Source organism: Pelodiscus sinensis, chromosome 9 (assembly GCF_052426305.1).
Source record: "Pelodiscus sinensis isolate ZL-2025 chromosome 9, ASM5242630v1, whole genome shotgun sequence".
In the NCBI taxonomy this organism is placed as follows: Eukaryota; Metazoa; Chordata; order Testudines; family Trionychidae; genus Pelodiscus; species Pelodiscus sinensis.
Window position 1 is genome coordinate 49196813 of NC_143060.1, and position 25014 is coordinate 49221826.

At 43.2% G+C, this 25014-nt stretch overlaps 1 protein-coding gene across 5 annotated transcripts in view; it reads right to left on the reverse strand.

Moving 5' to 3' along the window:
* CFH (complement factor H) overlaps positions 1 to 25014 on the reverse strand; it is a 123994-nt gene that overhangs the window by 20206 nt on the left and 78774 nt on the right. For 4 of the 5 annotated variants that reach the window (XM_089780580.1, XM_089780579.1, XM_075936699.2 and 1 more), the window contains 4 exons: positions 21277 to 21474; positions 15279 to 15458; positions 7604 to 7813; positions 6636 to 6812 (listed from right to left, as the gene is read on the reverse strand). In XM_089780580.1, coding sequence (XP_089636706.1) covers positions 6636 to 6812; positions 7604 to 7813; positions 15279 to 15458; positions 21277 to 21474 — 765 coding nt within the window. The remainder of the gene's footprint in view (positions 1 to 6635; positions 6813 to 7603; positions 7814 to 15278; positions 15459 to 21276; positions 21475 to 25014) is intronic. The other variant, XM_089780578.1, reaches the window with a different exon arrangement.

Below are 25014 nucleotides of genomic sequence, written 5' to 3' on the forward strand. Positions count from 1 at the left end.
GCAAGCCTCTTTCGAAAGAGGCTCTTTTGAAAGATACTTTCGAAAGAGCCTCTTTCGAAAGCGAGCGTCTAGACTGCACGTTGAACTTTCGAAAAAGCGGCTTGCTTTTTCGAAAGAAAGCATCCAGTGAGTCTGGATGCTCTCTTTTGAAGAAGCCCTATTTACATTGAAGAACGCCTTCTTTCGAAAGAGGAACTTTCGAAAGAAGGCGTTCTTCCTCGTGAAATGAGGTTTACCGCCATCGAAAGAAAAGCCGCGTTCTTTCGATTTAATTTCGAAAGAATGCGGCTTGAGTCTGGACGCAGGGGAAGTTTTTTTGGAAAAAGGCTACTTTTCCCGAAAAAACCCCTGAGTCTGGACACAGCCTCAATGTGGTAGTTCATTGCTTTGAAAAAGTGCACGTATATAAAGGAGAGTTACTTGCTTCTAACTAGAGTTCTTCAAGAAGGTTCAGCTTATTCACACATATGGGATACTGTGGTGCCTAATAGTGCTTAATAGTATTCTTCTTAATGCCTCTCCAAGGAGCACCTATTAGAGTGCTTGTGTAGAGTCCTTCTTTCCCTTCTCTATAAGTCTCTGAACATTCTGATAGTGAGGCTGTCACAGTCTCCCCTCAATTTCTTTCACTACCAATCCAGAGACACAAGGGAAAAAAGGATTCAGAAAGCCGGTGAGTGGGAAGTCTGAATATGAATAGCCATTTCAAAGAACTCAGTTTTTCTAATAAGTAACTTAGATTTCTTCTTCCAGTAGCTCTGCATATTGCCACTTATGAGCAGTTTGAAACACAGCGCTGAAAATAAACAGAAAGGGGGGCTTGGGGTCATATTTGAATAGCAATTGAAACACCAAATTGAGCATCATCTCTAGAATTGAGGACATAGTTTAGTTAAATTTTGCACAGAAATCCAGTTGAAACTACAATTTTCAGTAACAGGGACTTGGTTTAGGGAACCAAAGATACTTTGACAGCTCTGGTGGAATGAAATCATAATACCTAACCTCGGGGAATTTGTTAACATGTAGAAATTCAGTAATACTTTGTTTAATCATAAGAACGGTTGTACCAGGTTGGACCAAAGATCAGTCAAACCCAGTATCCCATCTGCCAATAGTGGCCAATGCCAGATGCCCCAGAGGGAGTGAATAGAACAGATAACCATCAAGTGATCCCTCCTCTGACAGAGGCAAGGGACATCATCCTCGCTAACGAGTATTGATGGACTTATTCTCCAGGAATTTATCTTGCTCTTTTTTGAATCTTGTTAAAGTACTACTCTTCACAACATCCTGTGCCAACATCTATCTGGAGAGCCACAGTCTGACCCATGAGACTTTTAGCATAAAATGCAAATAACTTAGATCATTTTCAAAATCTTCTGTTCTACTTAATTCTGTGCAAGAACTCTTCTTGAATACACATCGTATATAAAACAATGTCCCCTTATTAGTATGTAGCCTTGGAAAAACCTCAGGAAATTAATTGTCTGACCGATGTGAAATCTAGAAAGTCATTTTGGCAAAAGTGTGGGATCAAGTCTAAGATCTCCTTAATTTCTATGAAAAGTCTTAAAAGATGGAGTTTCCATCTAGATATTTAATTCATTCCTGGCTGAACACATGGCAAAAAGGAATTTAAAAATATCAAAAATACACAATACTCAGCTCTGGGTTCAAAAATGGCTTAGTCAATGTAGATAAAACCATCTTAAGAGCCCAAGGAGGACATGATTACTGAAAGGAATATACACAATACTCTTTTCTCAAACTTGTTATGCAACAGCTATCTAGCATTGACCAAAACATGGTATGATGAAATAGAGGCTAAATGAATGTTCAAAGACCCATAAGATAACCCTGCAGTTTTTAAGTATATTAAATCAGCTACCACATGATATGGGAAGCTAAGACTGGAGTAGGGATGTTAAATTTAGATTAATTGACTAATCAAATAGTTGATGCAATTTGTATTGAGTATTCTGTTGGTTGAAAAAGGGCGACTTCACTCAGGGGCGGATATAGGGCAGGGCGAATGGGGCGGCTGTCCCGGGCCCCGCGCTTCAAAAAGCCCCGCGCATGCACCGTGGCAAAGGGGGGGCCCCATGGAATTATGCTGCCCGGGGCCCCGCAAAAGAAAATAGAGGTAAATATAGAGGTAAATAATCGCTTTCAGGCTCTCTCCACAGGCTCTGCAGTGCTGCAGGCTTTGGAAGGGACCTCACAACGAATAAACCAGAAGGGAAAACCATCTACTGGAAGGCATAGGATGTGTAGTCCTAGGGATGGGGGTTCCATGGCCACCACCCCCAAAAGAAAACAATGGGTGGTGGTGGTTGGGGACTCCCTTCTAAGAGGGACTGACCCATCCCTCTGCCGTCCGGACCTGGAATCTCAAGAGGTGTGCTACTTACTGGGAGCTCGCATTCAAGATGTGACTGAGAGGTTTACCAAACTGATCAAACTTTTGGATCGCTACCCCTTCATGCTTCTACATGTGGGAACTAATGATACGGCCAAGAATGATCTTGAGCGGGTTACCGCAGATTATGTATCTCTGGGAAGAAGGATCCAAGAATTCGGAGCGCAAGTGGTGTTCTCATCCATCCTCCCTGTTGAAGGGAAAGGACTGGGCAGGGATCGTCGAATAGAGGAAGTAATTGCGTGGTTGTGCAGGTGGTGTTGCAGACAGGGGTTTTGTTTCTTCGACCATGGGACTCTGTTCCAGGCACAAGGATTGATAGGAAGAGATGGATCCACCTAACCAAGATAGGAAGGAGCATCTTCACGGGCAGGCTTGCAAACCTAGTGAGGAGGGCTTTAAACTAGGTTTGTTCGGGAACAGTGACCAAAACCCTGAGGGGAGTGGGAAAGTAGGATACCGGGAAGAAATGCAAAGAGGAAACAGCAATAAAGGAGGACCCCTGATTTGAATGGAGAAGATAGGGCGATCAACTGATTATCTGAGGTGTTTGTACACTAAAGCGAGAAGCCTGGGCAACAAACAGGAAGAACTGGAGGCCCTGGCCCAGTCCAAGAAATATGATTTAATTGGGATAACAGAGACTTGGTTGGATGACTCGCATGATTGGAGCACTGTCATGGAAGTGTATAGACTGTTCAGGAAGAACAGGCAGAGGAGGAAAGGGGGAGGAGTTGGACTATATGTAAGAGAGCACTATGATTGCTCTGAACTCCAGTATAAAGAGGGAGAAAAACCTGTTGAGAGTCTATGGGTTAAGTTTAAAGGAGTAAACAACAGCAGTGATGTTGTGGTTGGTGTCTGCTACAGGCCACGAATCAGGTGGATGAGGTAGATGAGGCTTTCTTCAGACAACTGAGAGAAGTTTCCAGATCACAGGCCCTGGTTCTCGTAGGGGACTTTAAGTACCCTGACATCTGTTGAGAACCCAATACGGCAGTAGACAGGCAATCCAGGAAGTTTTTGGAGAACGTTGGGGATAACTTCTTGATTAAAGTGCTGAAGGATCCTACCAGGGGCCGTGTGCAGCTTGACCTTCTGCTTACAAACAGGGAGGAACTAATAGGGGAAGTAGAGGTGGGTGACAACCTGGGAAGCAGTGATCATGAGATGGTAGATTTCAGGATCCTGACCAAAGGAAGAAAAGAGAGAAGTAAAATACAAACCTTGGACTTCAAAAAAGCAGATTTTGACTCTGTCAGAGATCTGATTGGCAGAATTCCCTGGGATGCTAACATGAAGGGGAAAGGAATCCAGGTCAGCTGGCACTATTTTAAAGAAGCATTATTGAAGGCATAGAAAGAAACCATCCCGATGCATAGCAAGAGAGGCAAACATGGTAGGAGGCCGGATTGGCTTACAGGGGAAATCCTTGGTGAACTTAAGCACAAAAAGTGGAAACTTTGACAAATGACCAGGGGTTTAAATGTATAGCTCAAGAATGCTGGGGGGTTATCAGGAAGGCGAAAGCGCAAATGAAATTGCGACTGGCTAAGGATGTGAAGGATAACAAGAAAGGTTTCTACAGGCATGTTAATAAGAAGAAGGTGATCAGAGAGGGTGTACGGCCCCTACTGGATGAAGGTAACCTAGTGACAGATGATATGGGGAAAGCTGAACTACTCATTGCTTTCTTTGCCTCTGTATTCACGGACAAGGTGGTCTCCCAGACTAATGCGCTAAGTGATGCAAGATGGGATGAAGATAGACAGACCTTAATGGGTAAAGAACAAGTTAGAAAAGCTAAATGTACACAAATCCATAGGTCTGGACTTAATGCATCCGAGGGTACTGAGGGAGTTGGCAAATGTCATTGAGGAGCCTTTGGCCATAATCTTTGAAAAGTCATGGAGGTCGGGAGAAATCCCGGATGATTGGAAAAAGGCAAATGTAGGACCCATCTTTAAAAAAGGGAAGAATGACGATCCAGTAACCACTCTTACCACTCTTACCTGGAAAAATCATGGAACGGACCTTAAGGAATCCATTTTGAGGCACTTGGAAGAGAGGAAAGTGATTAGGAATAGTCAGCATGGATTCACAAAGGGAAAGTCGTGCTTGACCAATCTGATTAGCTTTTATGATGAGGTAACTGGCTCTATGGATGTGGGAAAGTCAGGGGATGTGATATACCTTGACTTTAGCAAGGCTTTTGATATGGTCTCCCATAATATTCTTGCCAGCAAGTTAAGGGAATATGGATTAGATACATGGACTGTAAGATGGATAGAAAGCTGGCTAGAAGGCTGGGCCCAGCTGGCTAAAAGGTCCGGTTCTAGGACTGGTTTTGTTCAATATCTTTATTAGTGACCTAGATGAGGGGATGGATTGCACCCTCAACAAGTTTGCAGATGACACTAAGCTAGGGGGAGAGGTAGATACGCTTGAGGGCAGAGATAGGGTCCAGAGTGACTTAGACAAATTGGAGGACTGGGCCACAAGAAATCTGATGAGGTTCAACAAGGACAAGTCCAGAGTCCTGCACTTGGGACAGAAGAATCCCAAGCATTGTTACAGGCTGGGGACCAACCAGCTAAGTAGTAGTTCTGCAGAAAAGGACCTGGGGGTTACAGTGGATGAGAAGCTGGATATGAGTCAACAGTGTGCCCTTGTAGCCAAGAAGACTAATGGCATATTAAGTTGCATTAAGAGTAGCGTTGCCAGCAGATCCAGAGATGTCATTATTCCCCTTTATTTGGCTCTGGTGAGGCCACATCTGGTGTATTGTGTCTAATTCTGGGGCCCCCACTACAAAAAGGATGTGGACGCATTGGAGAAGGTCCAGCGGAGGGCAACCAAAATGATTAGTGGACTGGAGCATATGACTTATGAAGAGAGGCTGAGGGAGTTGGGTTTGTTTAGTCTGCAGAAGCGAAGAGTGAGGGGGATTTTATAGCAGCTTTCAACTTCCTGAAGGGAGGTTCCAAAGAGGATGGAGAAAGGCTGTTCTCAGTAGTGATAGATGGCAGAACAAGGAGCAATGGTCTCAAGTTGTGGTGGGAGAGGTCCAGGTTGGATATTAGGAAAAACTATTTCACTAGGAGGGTGGTGAAGCACTGGAATTGGTTACCTAGGGAAATAGTGGAGTCTCCATCTCTAGAAGTGTTTAAGTCTCGGCTCAACAAAGCCCTGGCCTGGTTGATTTAGTTTGGAGTGGTCCTGCCTAGAGCAGGGGGCTGGACTTGATGACCTTCTGAGGTCTCTTCCAGGTCTATGATTCTATGATATTGAACAGACCCAGTCCCAAATTTGATCCCTGAAGAACCTCATTTTTTATGGCCTTTCAGTATGATTATAAGTCACTCATAAGTACTTTCTGTGAACAGTTAAGTACCCAGTTATGCGTACACCTTATACTAACCCCATCTACACTGTATTTCACTAGTTTATTGTTAAGAAGGTCATGCAATACTGTATCAAATGCTTTATTAAAATCTAGGTATACCATGTCCGCCACTTCCTCCTTATCCACAATGCCTGTTATCGTATCAAAGAAAGCTATCAAGCTGGTGTGATATGATTTGTTTTTTACAAATCCAGACTGACTGTTACTTATCACTTTATTATCTTCCAGATGCTTGTGGATGAATTCTTTAACTACTTGCTCCATTATCTTTGCTGTCACGGAAGTTAATCTGATTTGTCTATAGTAGCCTGGGTTGTCTTATTTTCCTTTTTATACATGGAAACTATATTAGTCCTTTTCCAGTTTTCTGGTATCTCTCCTGTTTTCCATGAATTTTCAAAGATGATGCCTAATGACTTAGATCAGTTTCTTTAGTATTCTAGGATGTATTTCATAAGGTCCTGGTGACCTGAAGATATTTAACAGTTCTGAGTAATTTTAACTTGTTCTTGTCCTATTTTAACTTCTGAATCCAATTGATATTACTGGCATTCACTATGTTAGTCAACTAGTTACAACCAACCTTCTTGGTAAAAACCAACACCAAGAATAGTTAAGCACCTCTGCTATTTCCACAATTTATGTTATTGTTTTTCTCTCTTCATTGAGCAATGGGCCAACTCTGTCCTTGGTCTTCGTCTTGCTTCTAATACACTTGTTTCCCTTTATGTCTTTAGCTAGACAACCTAATAATGTAAGAAAGGAGTAATTTGGTTCTTGACAGTTTGAGCAAGTCATTCACTGTACCTTTGCATACAGGTTGGTTGGACCAACTGCCTGCTTTACACATAACATCTGGTGATCCAGTGATGATAAATCCAGGTTTGCATCTATAATGTACTGTTTCACCAGGCTTGTAATTATCCTTCATTCCACCTTCAATTTCACCATTGAGAACATCTGGAGCGTTTCTGCATGTCATTTCTGAAAAGATGTACATAAAATTAAAATTAGTGAAACCCTCCGACAAGCCACTTTTTTTAGATAAGCCTTTTGTAACTAGTTATATAGGACACCCACTTTTAAATACAGGTTGCAATCAGAAGCTAAAAATACACACTAACATTTAGACAGACAATTAAATTTGCTATGTGTGCACTGTTAAAAATCAGACAGAAAGCTGACTGCTGATATAATTTACTTTCTGCTTTTAACTCAGACCAATAATTTCAATTGCTTCTCTTCGGGACATCACATGCAATTGTGTGTCCACTTCCTTCAACAGAACTTTGAGGAAAATATATTTATTTCTGTAGGTAACGACCCCCATTACCATAGTATCGATGTGCCTCACAGTCACTAATGGATTTATTTTCACAACCCCACTGCCCAGAAAGGAACACCGTTATCCTCCTTTGACTGTTTGGAAGCTGAGGCACAGAGTTAAAAAGATTTGGCCACAGCAATGAAAGTTTGTGTTAGAGCCAGGAACTTGATTTAGACTGCCTGAGAACTAATAGGGAGCTTTATAAAAAATGAAAATTACTCAAAAAACAAAGAATAAAAAAAATCAACTAATCAGCCCCCCGCATCAAACAAGCAAAACCCCTGCAGTCTCACACAATTAGAAAATTTTTAAAGATACTCAGTTAGAAAACTGAGATTGCGCAGAATCTTTCTATACAGAATCGTTCTATAATTCAGCCTCCAGTTGTAACCTATTTCCATTGGCACTAAATAAGTGACTTTGAGAATATTTTACACAGTGTAATTACCAAAACATGCAGGAGCTGTGGTCCATTTTCCAGTCTCACAGATTATGTTTGGTGGTCCTTGTAATTCGAAGCCAGTGTTACAAGTGTATGTTAACACAGTGCCATTCCGATAACTCCCTGGTCCTGATGGCTCCTGAGTTAAGTTTTGATTTTCTGAGCTAAGAATCTCACCATTTTCTATAGATGGTGGCTGCAAACATGTTTTTTCTTCTGTTTGGAAAAAAAATAAAATGAATACACCATGTGCACATATAGCAGCGGTTCTCAGACTGGGGCTGTGAGGATGCTCCAGAGGGCCCATGAGTCATGTGTGGCTTCAGAGGGTCTGTGAGTCATGTCTTGGGCCACTGGCCCAGCTCATCAGCTCCTTTTCCTCCTTCCCAGTGCCTTCAGCACAGCTCTTCAGCAGCATGCAGAAGGCACTGCAGGGGGAGGCAGGGCAGGAGGAGAGGGTATGGGGAAGGAGGAAAAGGAGGAAGTGTAATGAGGATGACAAGTGGGGGACTTAAGGAAAGGGATGGAGTGAAATGTCATAGGGAAGATCAGCGTTTCTCAAATTGGAGGTCCTGACCCAAGAGGAAATTGCAGGGGGCGGGTCGCAATGTTATTTTAGGAATGTCTTAGCATTGCTACCCATACGTCTGCATGGCCTTCAGACCTGGCCAACTGGAAAGCCATGTTTGTAATATGGACCAGGTTCCTTTCTCGGAAGGCAGCCTCTAGCAGCAATATAGATGTAAGGGTAGCAGGACCATACCCATGTCGCCCTTATTTCTGTACTGCTGCTTTCAGAGCAGGGTGGCCAGATAGCAGCACCTGCTGACTAAGGGCCTACCTTTTCAGATAGCAACACAGAAATAAGGGTGTCAACACCACACCATGACATCTTTAGTTCTGCATTACTGCTCTTGTAGCTCTACCTTGAGAACTTGATTCCTGGCCAGCAACTGCTGCTCTCCAGCTCCACAGATCTAATGGCAGTGGTGCTGCTAGCGGCTGCACAGAAGAAAAGGTAGCAACCCCCATATGATAACCTTGTGATCCCTGCACAACTTCTTTATGGGACAAGACTTTCACAATTATACCACCATGAAATTTTACCATTTTAAAAACCCAGTGACTTTGATCAAAAAGGACTGTGAAGTTGGTAGGGCGCTATCTATAATGAATAGTTAATGCATTACAAGTAGAGCTTTATATGTGGTGTCATGTCACGTTACAGGAATTCAGAACTGAAGTCTCTAGTGTGCTGTCTATACTATATTTTTCCACAAAAGTGTAACTGCCTTAGTTCATGGTAGGATTTCATTACACTAGAAATCTACTACACCCTGCTGAATCAGGTCGGTATGATCTAATGGGAACAAAAAGACATTTTATTCCTAACATTACTCTAGATGAATGAATGATTTCAGTCATGTCATTCTGTGTGCACTTGTGTGTTACTAGAGAATGATGTTTAGCTGGCCATGTATTGTTGAAAACATTGCATTGAACTTAGGGTATGTCTACATTACAAAGTTAATTCGAACTAACAGACGTTAGTTCGAATTAACTTTGATAGGCACTACACATGCAAACCACTAGTTCGAACTTAATTCGAACTAGCAGTGCGCTTAATTTGAACTAGGTAAACCTCATTCCATGAGGACTAAGCCTCGTTCGAATTAACTAGTTCGAATTAAAGGCTGTGTAGCCACTTAATTCGAACTAGTGGGAGGCTAGCCCTCCCCAGCTTTCCCTGGTGGTCACTCTGGGCACCACCAGGGAAACTCTTCTGCCCCCCTCTCGGCCCCGGAGCCCTTAAAGAGGCACAGGGTGGCTACGGTGCCAGTGCCAGGTGCAAGCCTGCCAGCACCCAGCCAGCAGATCATGCACCTGGCACGGCTCGAGCCAGCCACCCGCTGCCACCCAGCCCACCGCCTCTTCCCAGGACCAGGCTGGCGGCTCCCGGGAGCCTGGCCAGGACTGCAAGAGGCGGGCACCCACCTAGTCTAGTGCAGAGATCGTGGACCTCATCCACAACCTCTGCACTAGGCACAGGAAAGTGGCTGTCTAGGGCAGGATAGCTGCTAGCCTGGACACCCAGGAGCAGGTTGGCATGAAAATCAAGGTGGTCCAGTGAGACCCCCGACCCTGAGTCCAGAGCTTAGAATGGCCGTACTGAGTCAGACCAAAGGTCCATCTAGCCCAGTAGCCTGTCTGCCAACAGTGGCCAACACTAGGTACCCTGGAGGGGATGGACCGAAGACAATGACCAAGCCATTTGTCTAGTGCCATCCATCTCCAGCCTTCCACAAACAGAGGCCAGGAACACCATTTCTACCCTCTGGCTAATACCACTCCATGGACCCAACCTCCATGACTTGATCTAACTTCTCTTTAAACTCTGTTCTAGTTCTAGCCTTCACAGCCTCCTGCAGCAAGGAGTTCCACAGGTTGACTATTTACTTTGTGAAGAACAACTTTCTGTAGTTAGTTTGAAGCCTGCTACCCATTCATTTCATTTGGTGTCCTCTAGTCCTTCTATTATGGGAACTAATGAAGAACTTTTCTTTATACACCCTCTCCACACCACTCATGCTCTTATAGACCTCTATCATATCCCCCCTCCAACTCCTCTTTTCTAAGCTGAGAAGTCCCAGTCTCTTTAGCCTCTCTTCATATGGGACCTGTTCCAAACCCCTGATAGTGTAGTTGCCCTCCCCTGTCCCACCCTCTCTCTTCCTCTCTCCCACCTCCTTTTCCCTGTCTCCCTGAGTTTTGTTCAATAAAGATAGTTTCTATTTTTGAACACATGTGTCCTTTATTTTGTACATCAGGAAGGTGGGGCTAGGGAGGCGTAAGTGGAAGGAGGTGAGGGAGGAATGGGGTACGAGACCCCGATGGGGAGGACAGGGCTGGCTGTGCGGGCTCCTCGGGGTGGAAGCTCTCCTGAAGCCCCCCGATTGACCCCACCTTCAGATGACAGCCTGCGGCAAGTGCAGCTGGGCTGATGGCCGAGTGCTGTGATGTGCCGAGTGTGGGCACTCTGGGCACTCCAAGCCAGGACTGCTTTGCAAGTGTGGAAGCCCTGAGAACTGTCTGTCCAGGGTGGGGGTTGGGTCCCTTTAAGCACAGCCCTCGGGTAGCCTGAGACTGCAGCTCCACACTCTAAGTCCTAATCTGATGCCCTGCCAGCACTGCTTCCAGCCATCCTTAACCTAAGTTCAGGGTCCACTCAGTGTGGACATGCTAGTTCGAATTAGCAAAACGCTAATTCGAACTAGTTTTTAAGTCTAGATGCACTAATTCGAATTAGCTTAGTTCGAATTAACTAATTAACTCAGGGTATGTCTACACTACCCCCCTAGTTCGAACTAGCGGGGTAATGTATGCATACCGAACTTGCTAATGAAGCCCGGGATTTGAATTTCCCGGGCTTCATTAGCATAAAGCCGGCCCCGCCATTTTTAAAAGCCGGCTAGTGCGAACCCCGTGCCGCGCGGCTACATGCGGCACGGGCTAGATAGTTCGAACTACGTAGTTATTCCGAACTATCTGTACGCCTCGTGGCGTAGTTCGAACTATCTAGCCCGTGCCGCATGTAGCCGCGCGGCACGGGGTTCATACTAGCCGGCTTTTAAAAATGGCGGCGCCGGCTTTATGCTAATGAAGCCCGGGAAATTCAAATCCCGAGCTTCATTAGCAAGTTCGGTATGCATACATTACCCCGCTAGTTCGAACTAGCGGGGTAGTGTAGACATACCCTAAGTTAGTTCGAATTAGTGCTGTAGTGTAGACATACCCTGAGATAGTTATATTGGATTTAAACAAGAGAGACACACTTAAATCCATTCAACATTTTGTTTGGTTAGGAATCAGGATTAGGAAGGAGGAAATTCAGTTTTCTCCCACAAAGTTATGCTGGGATCCTATCTATTCCTGGAGTACAAGGGATGGCCTAGCACAAATGGGAAAAGGTAGCAACATATATATATATATAGGAATCATATGTATATGCTTTTCACAGAACATAATTTTCTTGCCTACATATTGAGAGTCCACTTTGTGATTTAGTATCAAATGGGTAGCCATGTTAGTCTGAATCTGCAAAAGCAATGGGGAGTCCTCTGGCACCTAGTAGACTAACAGATTTATTGGAGCATAAGCTTCCATAGGCAAAGACCCACTTCATCAGATGTACATCGGACGAAGTGGGTCTTTGCACACGAAAGCTTATGATCCAATAAATCTGTTAAGGTATGTATATACTACAAAGTTAATTGAAATAACAGCTGTTATTTCGAATTAACTTTAATAGCGTCTATACATGCAAACTGCTATTCTGAAATTAATTCGAAATCGCTGAGCGCTTAATTAAAATTAACCTCATTCTATGAGGAGTAACTCCAGATTCGAAATAGCTATTTCCAATTAAGTGCTGTGTAGACACTTATTTCAAAATAGGGGGCCTCCAGCCCTTCCCAGGGAGCCCTGGTAGCCCCTCTGGGCACAACCAGGAAAACTTATTCTCCTCTCCCCCAGCCCCAGAGCCATTAAAGGATTAGACTCTGGCCACAGTGCCTGTGCCAGCTCCAAGTCTGCCAGCCTGGAGCCAGTAGTGGCCATCAGGGCCCCTGACCCAGTGGCCCCAAAATATGAGCCATCAAGCAACTGGTAGCCAGCCCTCCGCCACTCCTCAGGAGCAGTCTGCCAGTTCCCAGGAGCCTGACAGGGTCTGGAGAAGGCAGGCACCTTCCTGGTCCAGGGTAGAGATCATGGACCTTATTCAGGTTTGGGGGGGATGCCCCCAATGTCCATGATCTCTGCTCTAGATGGAGGAATGCGGCCATCTATGGCAGGATAGCTGCCAGCCTGGCCACCAGAGGCCACATGCGAACCCAGGAGCAGGTCTGCATGAAAAGCAAGTTGGTCTGGCAAAACCCCCAACCTTGGGCCCTTAACTTCCCCTCCCCCTCCTTCCCATAGCTTCTCCCTTCCAGCTTCCTCCCAGGTTTCCTCCTCCCCTCTCCCACCCTCTCTCTTCCTCTCTCCCACCTCCTTTTCCCAGTCTCCCCAGAGGTTCGCCCTCCCACCCCCCAGTTTTGCTCAATAAACCCAGTTTCTATTTTTGAACATACGTGTATTTTATTTGACATCAGGAAGGGGGGCTAGAGAGGGGTCAGTGGAACAAGCCCCTGATGGGGAGGACCAGGGTGGCTCTGAGGGCTCCTTGGGGTGGATGCTCTCCCGCAGGGCCTCCTGGATCCTGACAGCCCCCCAATGGGCCCTCCAGATGGTAGCTTGCAGCAAGTGCAGCAGGGGTGATGGCAGTGACCCCACGAGATGCACCAGCATGCCCAAGGGCAGCTCTGGCTCCATGTGGCTGAGTGCTGTGGTGTCCCGAGTGCGGGCACTCAGGGCACTCCATGACAGGACTGTTTTGTTGTTCCTCATTGAGGTAGACAAGCAAGTGAGGAACCCTGAGAAGTGTCTGTCTGGGGTGGGGATAGGGTCCTTTTAAGCATGGAACTCAGTTAGCCGCCCACACGCTAAGGCTGTGTCCAGACTCAGGGTTTTTTTCGAAAAAAGTAGCCTTTTTTCGAAAAAACTTCACCTGCGTCTAGACTGCAGCCGCGTTCTTTCAAAATTAAATCGAAAGGATGCGGCTTTTCTTTCGACGGTGGTAAACCTAATTCCACGAGGAAGAATGCCCTCTTTCGAAAGTGCTCTTTCGAAAGAAGGCATTCTTGAAAGCAAACAGGCTTTTTAGAAAGAGAGCATCCAGACTCACTGGGTGCTTTTTTTCGAAAAAGCGGCTTGCTTTTTCGAAAGTTCCGCATGCAGTCTAGACGCTCTCTTTCGAAAGAGGCTTGCAGTCTAGACATAGCCTAGGTCTTAACCTGATGCCCTGCCATCACTAGTTCCGGCCAGCCTTAACTTTGGTTCAGGGTCTGCTCAATGTGGATGAGTTATTTCAAAATAGCAAACTGCTATTTTGAAATAGGTTTTGTGTATAGATGCGTTATTTTTAATTAGCTTAATTCAAATTAACTATTTTGAATTAAGTTAACTCAAATTAATGCTATAGTGTAGACATACCCTTAGTCTATAAGGTGCCACGGGACTCCTCGTCGCATTTGTGATTTAGAAAATCTTCTTCCATAGAATTATTAGTGGTGGAGAAAAATGATTAGGCACTGATTTCATGTTGGACTTTTTGACATTTCTATATTTATTTTTCAGACCTTAGCTCATTTTAAATCCATTATTAACATACTGAATAAAATAAGTCATGTATTTTATCTTAATAGTCCAGTTTTACTGGTCTGACAATTTTGTTGATATTACTTTTCAACACTTTATTTCTTATGTAATTTTGCTTTTCTTCACTAAACAATAGGTGATGACTAGCGCCATACCAAATTCATGGCTCGTTTTGGTCAATTTGATGGTTATATGACTTTAAAAAAATAAATTTCATGATGGTGTTTTATTTGCAGAGGCCCTGAAGTGAAAAGGAGTTTGGAGAGTTTGCAAGGTTATTGTAAGAGGGGTTGTGATGCTTCTATCCTCAGTTCTGAGCAGTGTCTGGTATCAGCGGTGCCTTCAGAGATGGGAGGCTGGAGAGTGATGGCTCCTGGCTGGGAACTCAGCTCTGCAGACAGAGCCATCGCTGACAGCAGTGCAGAAGTAAAGATGGAATCTTATGGTGGTGCTGCTGCTTGAAGAGTTGGGCTCCTGGTCAGCAGCTGCCACCTGCCTGTTGGTCATCTCTGAAGAAAGCAGCAATGCATAAGTAGGGTTGGCATAGTATGATATTGTGACCGAGTTTTGTGCTGCTGCTGGTGAGTGCTGCCTTCAAATCTGGGCCCAGCTCTGAAGGCAATGCAAAAGTAAGGGTGGCGATAGCATGATCCTCTTAAAATACTTTGCAATCCTCCAGCTAATTATTTATGGGAAATAAAGATCTACCCTTGAAACCTGTATTGTATATGATGAAAATACATAGAAGGCCATATTTTATGGTGGCGAGGAGAGCAGATTTCATGATCTGTGATGCATTTGTCATGGCTGTGAACCTGTTAGGGTATGTCTACACTACCACCCTAGTTCGAACTAGGGTGGTTAATGTAGGCATCCGAAGTTGCAAATGAAGCCCAGGATTTAAATATCCCGGGCTTCATTTGCATATTGCCGGGCGCCGCCATTTTTAAATGCCCGTTAGTGCGGACTCCGTGCCCGCGGCTACACGCGGCACGGAATAGGTAGTTTGGATTAGGCTCTCTATTCCGAACTACCGTTACTCCTCGTGGAATGAGGTGTACCAGTAGTTCGGAATAGAGAGCCTAATGCGAACTACCTACTCCATGCCGCGTGTAGCCGCGGGCACAGAGTCCGCACTAACGGGCATTTAAAAATGCCAGCGCTCGGCAAGATGCAAATGAAGCCCGGGATATTTAAATCCCGGGCTTCATTTGCAACTTCGGATGCCTACATTAACCACCCTAGTTCGAACTAGGGTGGTAGTGTAGACATACCCTTAGGGACTTCTTCACAAAATATTTTCTCATCAGCTTCCACAGTGGGTAAGGGTCTAACCGTGATATCACAGTTCTGCAGTTGCTGATTTTTGTGTGTATTTCCTCTGACTGATCTAATTAAAGAAATATAAATAAAAACCCCTACTGACCAGTACAGCGTGGTGGTGACTGCCACTTCCCATTTTCACACATTACTTCTTTCACTCCTTGAAGTTCAAAATATTTTTGGCAAGTAAAGGCTATTTTTTCACCATTCTCATAGTTTCGTATCTCTGTTGTCTTGACGGCACCTGGGATCTGAGGTGGAGGTGGGCATTTCCTTGTAATCTCTTCAACAAAAGATATGTCAGTTAGATCTCATGATTTAAATGATGTTAAATGTAAAAGTTCATTGAAAAATAGACCAGCTAATAATCTATGGAATGCTCATGTTTTTATTAGTTATTCCCAGAATTTAGTTAGCATCATAACTGTACTGCACTGAATCATAAAGAATCGTGTTATATCCAACTGTGGGGAAAATCAGATATTTCATAATGGTTTCTCATTTTGAGCAGTTCTTCTTCCTGCACCACAGCAAGAGCATAACACATGATAGTACTGTAATGAAACCTCTATTATAACTTAAATTATGCTTTAAGTTAACTTAGAAACCACAAGTTGCAAAAAGTCTAATCCAGCCTGTTTTTGGCATGGTGCACAGAGCAAATTGGGCGAGATGCAAAGTTATGTTTTGTGGCAACCATACAGGAGATTCACACCTTCTATTGTGGCTCAGACCTGAGCTATGTAGGGATCCCTCCTCCCCCGGACATGATAATGATGAGAGGAGGAAATGGAGCATAGATGGCTGGGATACGAGACGTGTCAGAGGATGCACTCTTTGGCTGTGTCTAAACTACACCCCTCCGCCGACAGAGGCATGTAGATTAGGTACTTCAAAAGTGCAAATGAGCCCAGGATTTAAATATCCTGGCCTTCATTTGCATACTTACGTTCCAGCTCTGTGCCTATAAGGAGTACAAGATCTGTTGAAAAAGCTCCCTGCTATTGGCAGAACTGTGGCTAAACTGCAGTTTCATTTTTGAAACGGCGCTTGATCGTCACAGTGCCGGAACGTGAGTATGCAAATGAAACCCGGTATATTTAAATCCCAGGATCATTTGCACTTTCGAAGTGCCTAATCGATATCCCTCTGTCAGCAGAGGGGTGTAGTTTAGACATAGCCCTTGTGAAGGAGGGAGAGATATACAACAACTGACATAGCTTACTTTGTAGTGCAGTCTGAGCAGGAAAAATATGATTCCTGCTCCTTAGCAGATCCTCATCAAAAACTGAGATCCATCAGAAACACACACTCATGAATATGTATGTCCATATGCGCACACGTGCGCGCACCCTTCTCCTCCCTCCCCCCCCCACACAGAGGTTAAAGGGAATATTCAGGTTTCAAAAGTGAAGTTTTTCCATTTTGTCTTTGTGGAAAACAGTGAATGGCAGTTTGGCCATGAGTGCAGCCAACACTTTGACCTTTCTGGCTGTTGTAAGTGTGAGCAGGAAAGCAGCTTTCATGGAAATCTGTCACAGAGAACATGATGGTCACTGGAAACAATGTTCAGCCTTTGATCAGATCCTCAAAACATCTGCCTGCCACAGAAGGACTGGGACATAGCATGTTGCTCTTGCAGCTGCCTGCATTTTTGTTATTTCTGATGGTGTCTGAAATCATAGCTCCTCTGCACTGAGTAAGATGATGATCTGTCTCATGGGGTATAACGGTGGTTTAATTTCTTCTTGAGTTGAGAGACATACGTGTTCAAGGAATTGAGTATGGCTCACAAATACTTGAGCGTATGTAGGGGCACACCTATAGTGGAAGAAAACTTCTGACCTCAGAGGGAAGGTCCTCTACCATATCTTGCACCTCTCTAGGAAACGCAGAAAGGTGCAGCCATGAGGCTCCTGTGCATGATGACAGACATCACAAGAGATCTTGAAGCGGTATCCACCATGTCCAATGAAGCTTGCAGTGTAATCTTGGCTATGAGGACCCCTTCATTAAAGTTTAAATTTTGTATTCCTGTAGCTAATGCTCAATAAAGGTTTTCATCTTTTCAAAGTGGTAATAAGTGTATTTTGCAAGCAATGCTGAGTAGTTAGTTATTGTTATCTGAGGAGAGATGGACAAATATGATTTTTGATCCGGGATGTCTAATCTCTTTCAATCCTTATTGTAGGCTGTGGACTTAAATTGAATTTGCTTACCACTGGTTTGGGCTGCTTCTGCCACAAGTGAGTTGGGAGGTGGGTGGGTGAATAAAAATTCTGCACCTTTGGCAGGAACATAATATTATCTGTCCGCCCTCTTTGAGATTAGGGACATAGAGGCTGGAGTTTGCCAAAGAATCTTTGTGGGATCCAATATAGCCTCGTTGACTAGCAGAGCTATTTTGGAGGAAGCTGATGTCTAAAATACATCAGTCACCTTGTGTTGCACCTCAGGTACTTCCATGAGGGAAATGTCTAGGAAATCTGCCACCCTCTTATATAAGTCCTGAAAAGACTTAAAATCATCTCCTGCCATAAGTGGAGGGGGCATTATAGACTCATTGGGGAGGATAAGGAAATATGCGATGGAGGTAAATTGTCATTTTCTTGGGTTGCCTCTAGATCCTCTACCTCCTCTTGTACTGTGCCTGACCTGGTGGATGCAGCGGGGGTTAGGCACTACTGCCTGTGGCTTGGCTTGGGTTGCCATTTGAGGTACTATCATTTGTGCTCTTAGGGACCCCCAGCGGTCCCATACTTGCCATGACTGTGGGAATGGTATGACAGGGAGTCATAGAAATGACTGCCACATCTGGAATTGGCCCTGCTTCTGTAGCTGGGAGAATGGCTTCGGTGAACAGTGGCATGGAGAAAAGGAAATTTCCTCCTCATCTTCACTCTCACTTGGAAAAAGGTGGAACTGAGCTTGAGGGTGCAGCCAGTCTGCTGGGCCCCTCTAAAGTAGATGTAGTGTTGGTACCAATGGTGGGGTTCCCAGTACTGTAGTAACCCCTAGCTCCTGGTGGTTGGTGAGAGGTCTTGGTGCAGGGAAGACTGACACCAACAGTGTGGAAACTTGCAGTCGTTGCAGTACTGGGTCATATCTTGGCTTGGATGTTGTCAGTATCAGGAAGACATCGGCACAGGGCCCCTGGTGCGGTATTAGCTGGTGTCTGTGCCAATGGTTCTGATTGGCCTGTGGCCATGGCTGGTGCACTAGCTTGGGTGCCGACTATGTCGGTACTGATGTTCACTGTACCTACAGCACAGGTGCTGTCTTCTCTGGTTTCGGTACCGAGACTGCAGTGCATGCCTCCTTGGCCAGCATCACCTTTGGGGATTTGTCTGCACTGGACTGACCCTGGTACCTGCCCATCCCCAGAAGCCTGTAACTTTGGAGCTGAAAAAGGCTTCTGTTGAGGGAATATTTTCTTAGGTGGCCTTTCTGCTGTGGGAGATGAGTGCTTCCTCTTGGCAGTTTTCTTAGCTGGAGGATCCCTTGATGCTGACTACTCAGATCTGAAGCTGCTGTAGGAGATGTATGTGATGGGGAGTCTTGAGAGACCAGTTCTGATGCAGGTGTTTCAGCCTTCCCCATGGTGAGGAGCTTAAGCTGCAGCTCCCTGGCTTCAAGGGATCTGAAGAAAGCTTCTTGCAATGGTGGCAGCTTTTTGGAGAGTGCTCGTGAGCCATGTACTGGATGCATTGGGCATGTCCTTCAGAATTTGGAATGAACATCCTGTAAGTCAGGCATCTCTTAAATCTTGGAGAACCTGGAACAACTGCTCTACTACTAACTAAAAGAAGAGTAGAGAAAAACAAGGGAATTTTTTAAGAAAAAGGAAAAAGGAAAGACACCAACAACAGGGGAAACTGTAATACTAATAACTATCAATTATCTAACTAACACTGCCTAAGCAAGGAAACATGGAGCATTGTTGGGTTCAAACCAAGCATAGAGAAGCTGAGAAGAACTGAGGGATGGTTGACGGTGCATGTGCATCAGCAAGCTTGCTGTGGCAGAAGTGGTGCTGTGCATGTGTACCAACACCTGGAGGGATACTGCTGCTAAAAAGTTTCAGGTATAAGCATAGGAGCACTAAGAGAACTACTGTGGAGCACCCGCAGGGACACTACTCAAAGAAGAATTAAAGTTTGAAAATACGTTATTAGATTAGAAAGTATTGCACAACCAGCCCTGCCTGTAATATATCTTGGGAGTTACCCTAATTCTGACCTGTCTGGATGGCTAGAGTAGCTGGGAGGGCACAGAGGAAGGATTGTGGCAAGGGCAGTACCGCAATATATTGCAAAGATTTTCTTCTGAAATATCTGTGAGAACATGGTTGCTCGCTCCAGAGTTGATTATCCAGGGCCAAGGAATCAGGCTCACAAACATCTAAATTTCTGCTCAAGTGTTGTTATTTCTTATGCTTCATTGAATACATTAAACACCTCCTTCTGTGCTAGCACAATAACTTAACTTTGGTTTCAGCATATGTTTCAATGAGTTGTTTCTAACCTGAATTAATTTTTAATACAAAATAACTGGGCATTACCTCAATTCATTATCCTCCTTTAAAAATATTTTGTGTACACATTCACATATATGCTCCTCTCTAAAATCTACTAGGGTATGTCTACACTGCCACCCTAGATCGAACTAGGGTGGCTAATGTAGGCATTTGAAGTTGCAAATGAAGCCCGGGATTTAAATATCCCGGGCTTCATTTGTATCTTGCCGGGCGCTGCGATTTTTAAATCCCCCTTAGTGTGGACTCTGTGCCCACGGCTACACATGGCACAGAGTAGGTAGTTTGAATTAGGCTCTCTAATTCGAACTACCGGTATACCTTGTTCCACGTGGAGTAACGGTAGTACAATTTAGAGAGCCTAATTCAAACTACCTACTCTGTGCCACATGTAGCTGCGGGCATGGAGTCCACACTAAGGGGGATTTAAAAATGGTGGCGCCCGGCAAGATGCAAATGAAGCCTGGGATATTTAAATCCCGGGCTTCATTTGCAACTCTGAATGCCTACATTAGCCACCCTAGTTCGAACTAGGGTGGCAGTGTAGACATACCCCTATATATTTCAGAGAGTTTGTCTGTCTGCTCATATGTCCATCCATTTGTTCAAGAACTCCTCCTGTTTCTAGGACCACCACATTCTGTATACAGTTTCCTGTTATCATAACTGAAAGCAAGGTTAGGGTTTGGTTATGCCAGGATAATGGGATGATCCTGGAATGGGATTGCTTTTCATCAAGCCATATAGAATAGAGACAGAATCACCAGGCAGATGAAAGAGGTTGGCTGGGAGCACCCCCCATTCCATCTAGCATTGTTGCAGACCTGAGCCACCCAGCCCCCAAGAGATGGGAATCACAGGGGCAGACAAACCTGGATATGCTTCAGCTTGGGGACATGTACCTCTCTCCCAGCTATGCCCACTGGAGCTGCATTGGCCATGAAGAGGAACTATTCACCTGGCCTCCAAGCTGCTATGGCGGGAAGGGGCTGGGGTAGTCCTATCTCCCTAGGGCAACCTGCATAATGAACCCTCATTGCCATCCCCATCCCAGAGCCCTGGTTTAAATGAAGCATGCTTATTTTCATTTTATATTCTAAAAAACAAAAATTAATTCAGTTAAGGACCTGAGCAATGCTGGGTAAAATCTTCTATTATGATATGTTTTATATAATGGATATATATTGTACATATATATATTTTGGAAATGGGGATATAATTCAAACTGCAAATAACTTCCAATCAATAAAACATTCCAATTTTGATGATAAGTTACCAATACAAAAAAAGTCAATATATTTGGCCTATTCCTCCATGAAATTCTAGGATTAAAATATTCTTCTATGTCTTCATTAGTGTGGAAAACATATCATGCAAACCAATACAGGTATAATAGGACCATAGCAATTTCTAATTAAAAATCATAAAATAAAAATCACCAGCATCATACCAATGCAGGCAAAGAATGATTTTAAAGATCTTTATAAAATATATTTGACTAAATTCTGATGACTAATCTTCATTCAACCTCAAATGGAATTGTTAGTTTGAGGCTTAAAATACTAACCAAATTGTTTATCAGCACAGGAAGGAAGAGATGTCCATTCTCCACTAATACACTTCGCTGTCTTTGACCCAATCATTTTATAGATTGATTCACATTCATATTCTACTGTTGCTCCATGGGAATATTGGCGCCTGTCTGCTTTAACAGGTCTGCCATTGTCAATAGGAGGTGGTTGTTCACAGGGTTTTTTAAGTTCTTCTGTGGAAAAGAGCATAAATATTTCATATTATATTATTGGCACAAAAATAATCAAAGAGACTGATGTTGCTTTCATTAAAGTTAGCAGCAATTGTCTGGTTGGCGTAATAGGTGCAGTACCGGGTTCTTTCTTTGTAAAAACATTTATTTTTCTTCCAAGTCCCTGTGATACCTCCTCAGTTATCTCCAAGTCCCTGTGATATCTCCTCAGTTATCTCCATCTTCCAAGACTGTATTCAGCTTTTATCACCTCACACTGAAGCATTATAAAGCGTGTCACTTGTTTTTATTTTCATACTCAAAAAACGTAACTAAAAAACTCTAGTTGTATTTCCTCACACAAATGAAAACACTAAAATGTAAGGAAATCTTAAATCAAATCAATACATACAGTCAACGCAATACCAGCTTCCAAACTGCTAGTAATTCACTGCTCTATGACATTCAAATACACATGTATGCCCACAGACAAACCTTTTAATCCTCATTTTCAATTAAAAAAATACTATCACCTTCAGTGAAAACATCCAAGTAGTAGATATCACATAACTACCCACTACCTGTGCAGCAAATAACATTCCCTCTCTGCATTAAATGTGCTTGCCTACACATCCTTGAATTTCATTTGCTAAAGACGTCTTTTGCATAAACTCATTGAGGTGGGAACCTTGCTATGTGCACTTATGGTGCACCGCAAATGATAATAAACAATACTCAGTAGCATGTTGTGATAATACTGACTTGTAATCCGAGGTTATTCATAAAAAATTATGCTCAAAGGTGCTTAGAAAAAGGTGCAAAGAAAAAAGTATCTGGGGTCGAATTCAGCGTTCAAAGTGCTAAAATGAGGCCAGCAACCACACTTCTTTTCTTAAAGTTTGGATAGGTCAATATGGAAATCACGGATAATTTCAGCAGGCTGAAACCCAAATCTCTAAAGTTGCCAAGACAATTATAGGCCCTCTAAGAGAACTGTCAATATTATGGATTTCTTTTGTCTACTGGATTTTTTGGTCATGAAATCCTTTTCTTACATGAAAACATCTGTAATAACATCTGTAAGTCTTTTCCGTAACTGCAGGTTTTCATTTGAATATACTCAGTGCTTTTTTTTTGTGATGGTACTACCCATTATATAGTACCAGCACCTCCAGTCAGAACTTACCTGGAAAGAATAGAGTACCGGCACCTCTGTAATGAAATAGCTGATAGCTGGCTGGGTCTTAAAGAGCATCGGCACCTTTTTTTTAAAATAAAAGCACTGAATATACTAAATAAAAATAATATATTTTTAAATTTATTTTTATAAGTATGTTATTTAAAATGCATAATAACTTCTGCTCTCCATGGTTAGGGAAATTAAGAATGTGAAACTCATAAATTGAATATTGGATGATTTTTACCACTCAGGATTCAGGACATTGCAAATTACACTAGGACAGCATTTTAGAACCCGAGGTCTGATTGCATCACAGAGAGATGTGTGGTACAGAAACTACGTACACTGGCCAATATGTTACACCTGAGTAGGTATGGTTTTGATTTAGAAAATCTCTAAAAGTGTTAACGGAAAATTATTGGTCTAATTAATCCTAAGAGTATGAAAAAAATATAGTTTACCAATGCAAGTAGGTGAGTGTGACCATTCTCTATCAATCAATTAGTTTGGAAAGGAAAAGACTGAGAGGGGATATGGTAGCTGTTTTCAGGTATCTAAAAGGGTTTGTCACAAGGAGGAGGGAAAAATTGTTCTTAGACTCTGAGGATAGGACAAGAAGCAATGGGCTTAAACTGCAGCAAGGGAGGTTTAGGTTGGACATTAGGAAAAACTTCCTGTCAGGCAGTTAAACACTGGAATAAGTTGCCTAGAAAGATTGTGGAATCTCCATCCCTGGAGATATTTAAGACCAGGTTAGATAGAAGTATATCAGGGATGATCTAAATGGTACTGGGTCCTGCCATGAGGATAGGGGACTGGACTCGATGACCTCTCGAGGTCCCTTCCAGTTCTAGTGTTAAGATTCTATGAATACATTCTATTTTCCTTGATTGAATCATTTAAAAATCATCATTACAGTCTTATTCCACTGAGTCACCAACAATATGTTTCTCATGAAGTTCACTGATAATATTTCCTTTGGCAATGGTGACTGGTTGCCCACAAGCTTTGACTTCCTCTAATACAAAGAGATTATGTATAAACAATTGGTATAACACTTGTTAAAATTGAAAATAGACTACAATAAAAATGAGTAAATCCAAAATCACTGCTGTAAGTGGAGAAAGGTTACTAATTAATTAATTAACCTTACATCTCTGGAGGTTTGGGTTGAAATCCTACTTTAGGTACTATGTGGAAATGAGCCCTGAGCTTCTCCTTGTATCACTTCACACAACTTGCAGTTTCACTAAAATCAAAATGGATGGAAACAAATTCAAACTTTCAAATGGGAAACGAAGCTGGTGGCTTGGGACATTGGTGCTCAAATCGGAGAGGGTGAAGCTTGTGTGTGTAAGAGGTACTCGGGTGCAAAGAAGCATTACCCTTTGGTCCTTTTAATAAACAAACATACAAGTAAAGGCACAAAGAGGCTTATTCTCAATAATCTGGTAAATATCATAATGACAGTAGATCTATTATACTTTTAAAATTAATAGAATCATAGAATCATAGAACACTAGAACTGGAAGGGACCTCGAGAAGTCATCAAGTCCAGTCCACTGCCCTTATGGCAGGACCCAGAACCATCCCTGATAGATGTCTGTCTACATCTGATTCTTGTTAATATTAAAGTTCATTTAATGATTAATAATTAATAGTAAAATATATAAACAGACAATGTATATAACAATACTTGACAGCCTGGGAACTCTTCAGTGAGTCAGACTCTGTAAACTACATTGACTGATTGATTGATTCACTGTTCTCACCTGTGTTTCCTTCCACTTTCTGATGTGATCTTCAAGTCTAGTCTATGCACAGTCTAATCACACTACAAGTGATGGAGTTAAAAGGGGTATAACTGGAGAAGTTTGTGCACCACTAGATCGGTGAGTGTATTCACAGGGAGTTAGATGAGATGGTTCAGTTTGGGCTAGACATTAGGGGTACATCTAGACTACACCTCTCTGTTGACAGAGAGATGTAGATTAGGCACGTTGAAATTGCTAATGAAGCAGGGATTTAAATATCCTGCACTTCATTCGCATAAATATGGCTGCCACTTTTTTCGACATGGAGCTTTTTCGAAAAAAAATGGCAGTCTAGACAGGGATCTGTTGAAAAATAAACCCTTTTTTGACAGGTCCTGTATTCCTCAAAAAATGACGTTTACCAGATCTGTCGAAAAAGGGTTTATTTTTCGACAGATCCCTGTCTAGACTGCCGGGTTTCTTTCGAAAAATCTCACTGTCAAAAAAAGCGACAGCCATGTTTATGCTATATTTAAATCCCTGCTTCATTAGCAATTTTGATGTGCCTAATCTACATCTCTCTGTCAACAGAGAGGTGTAGTCTAGACACAGCCTAGGATAGTCACT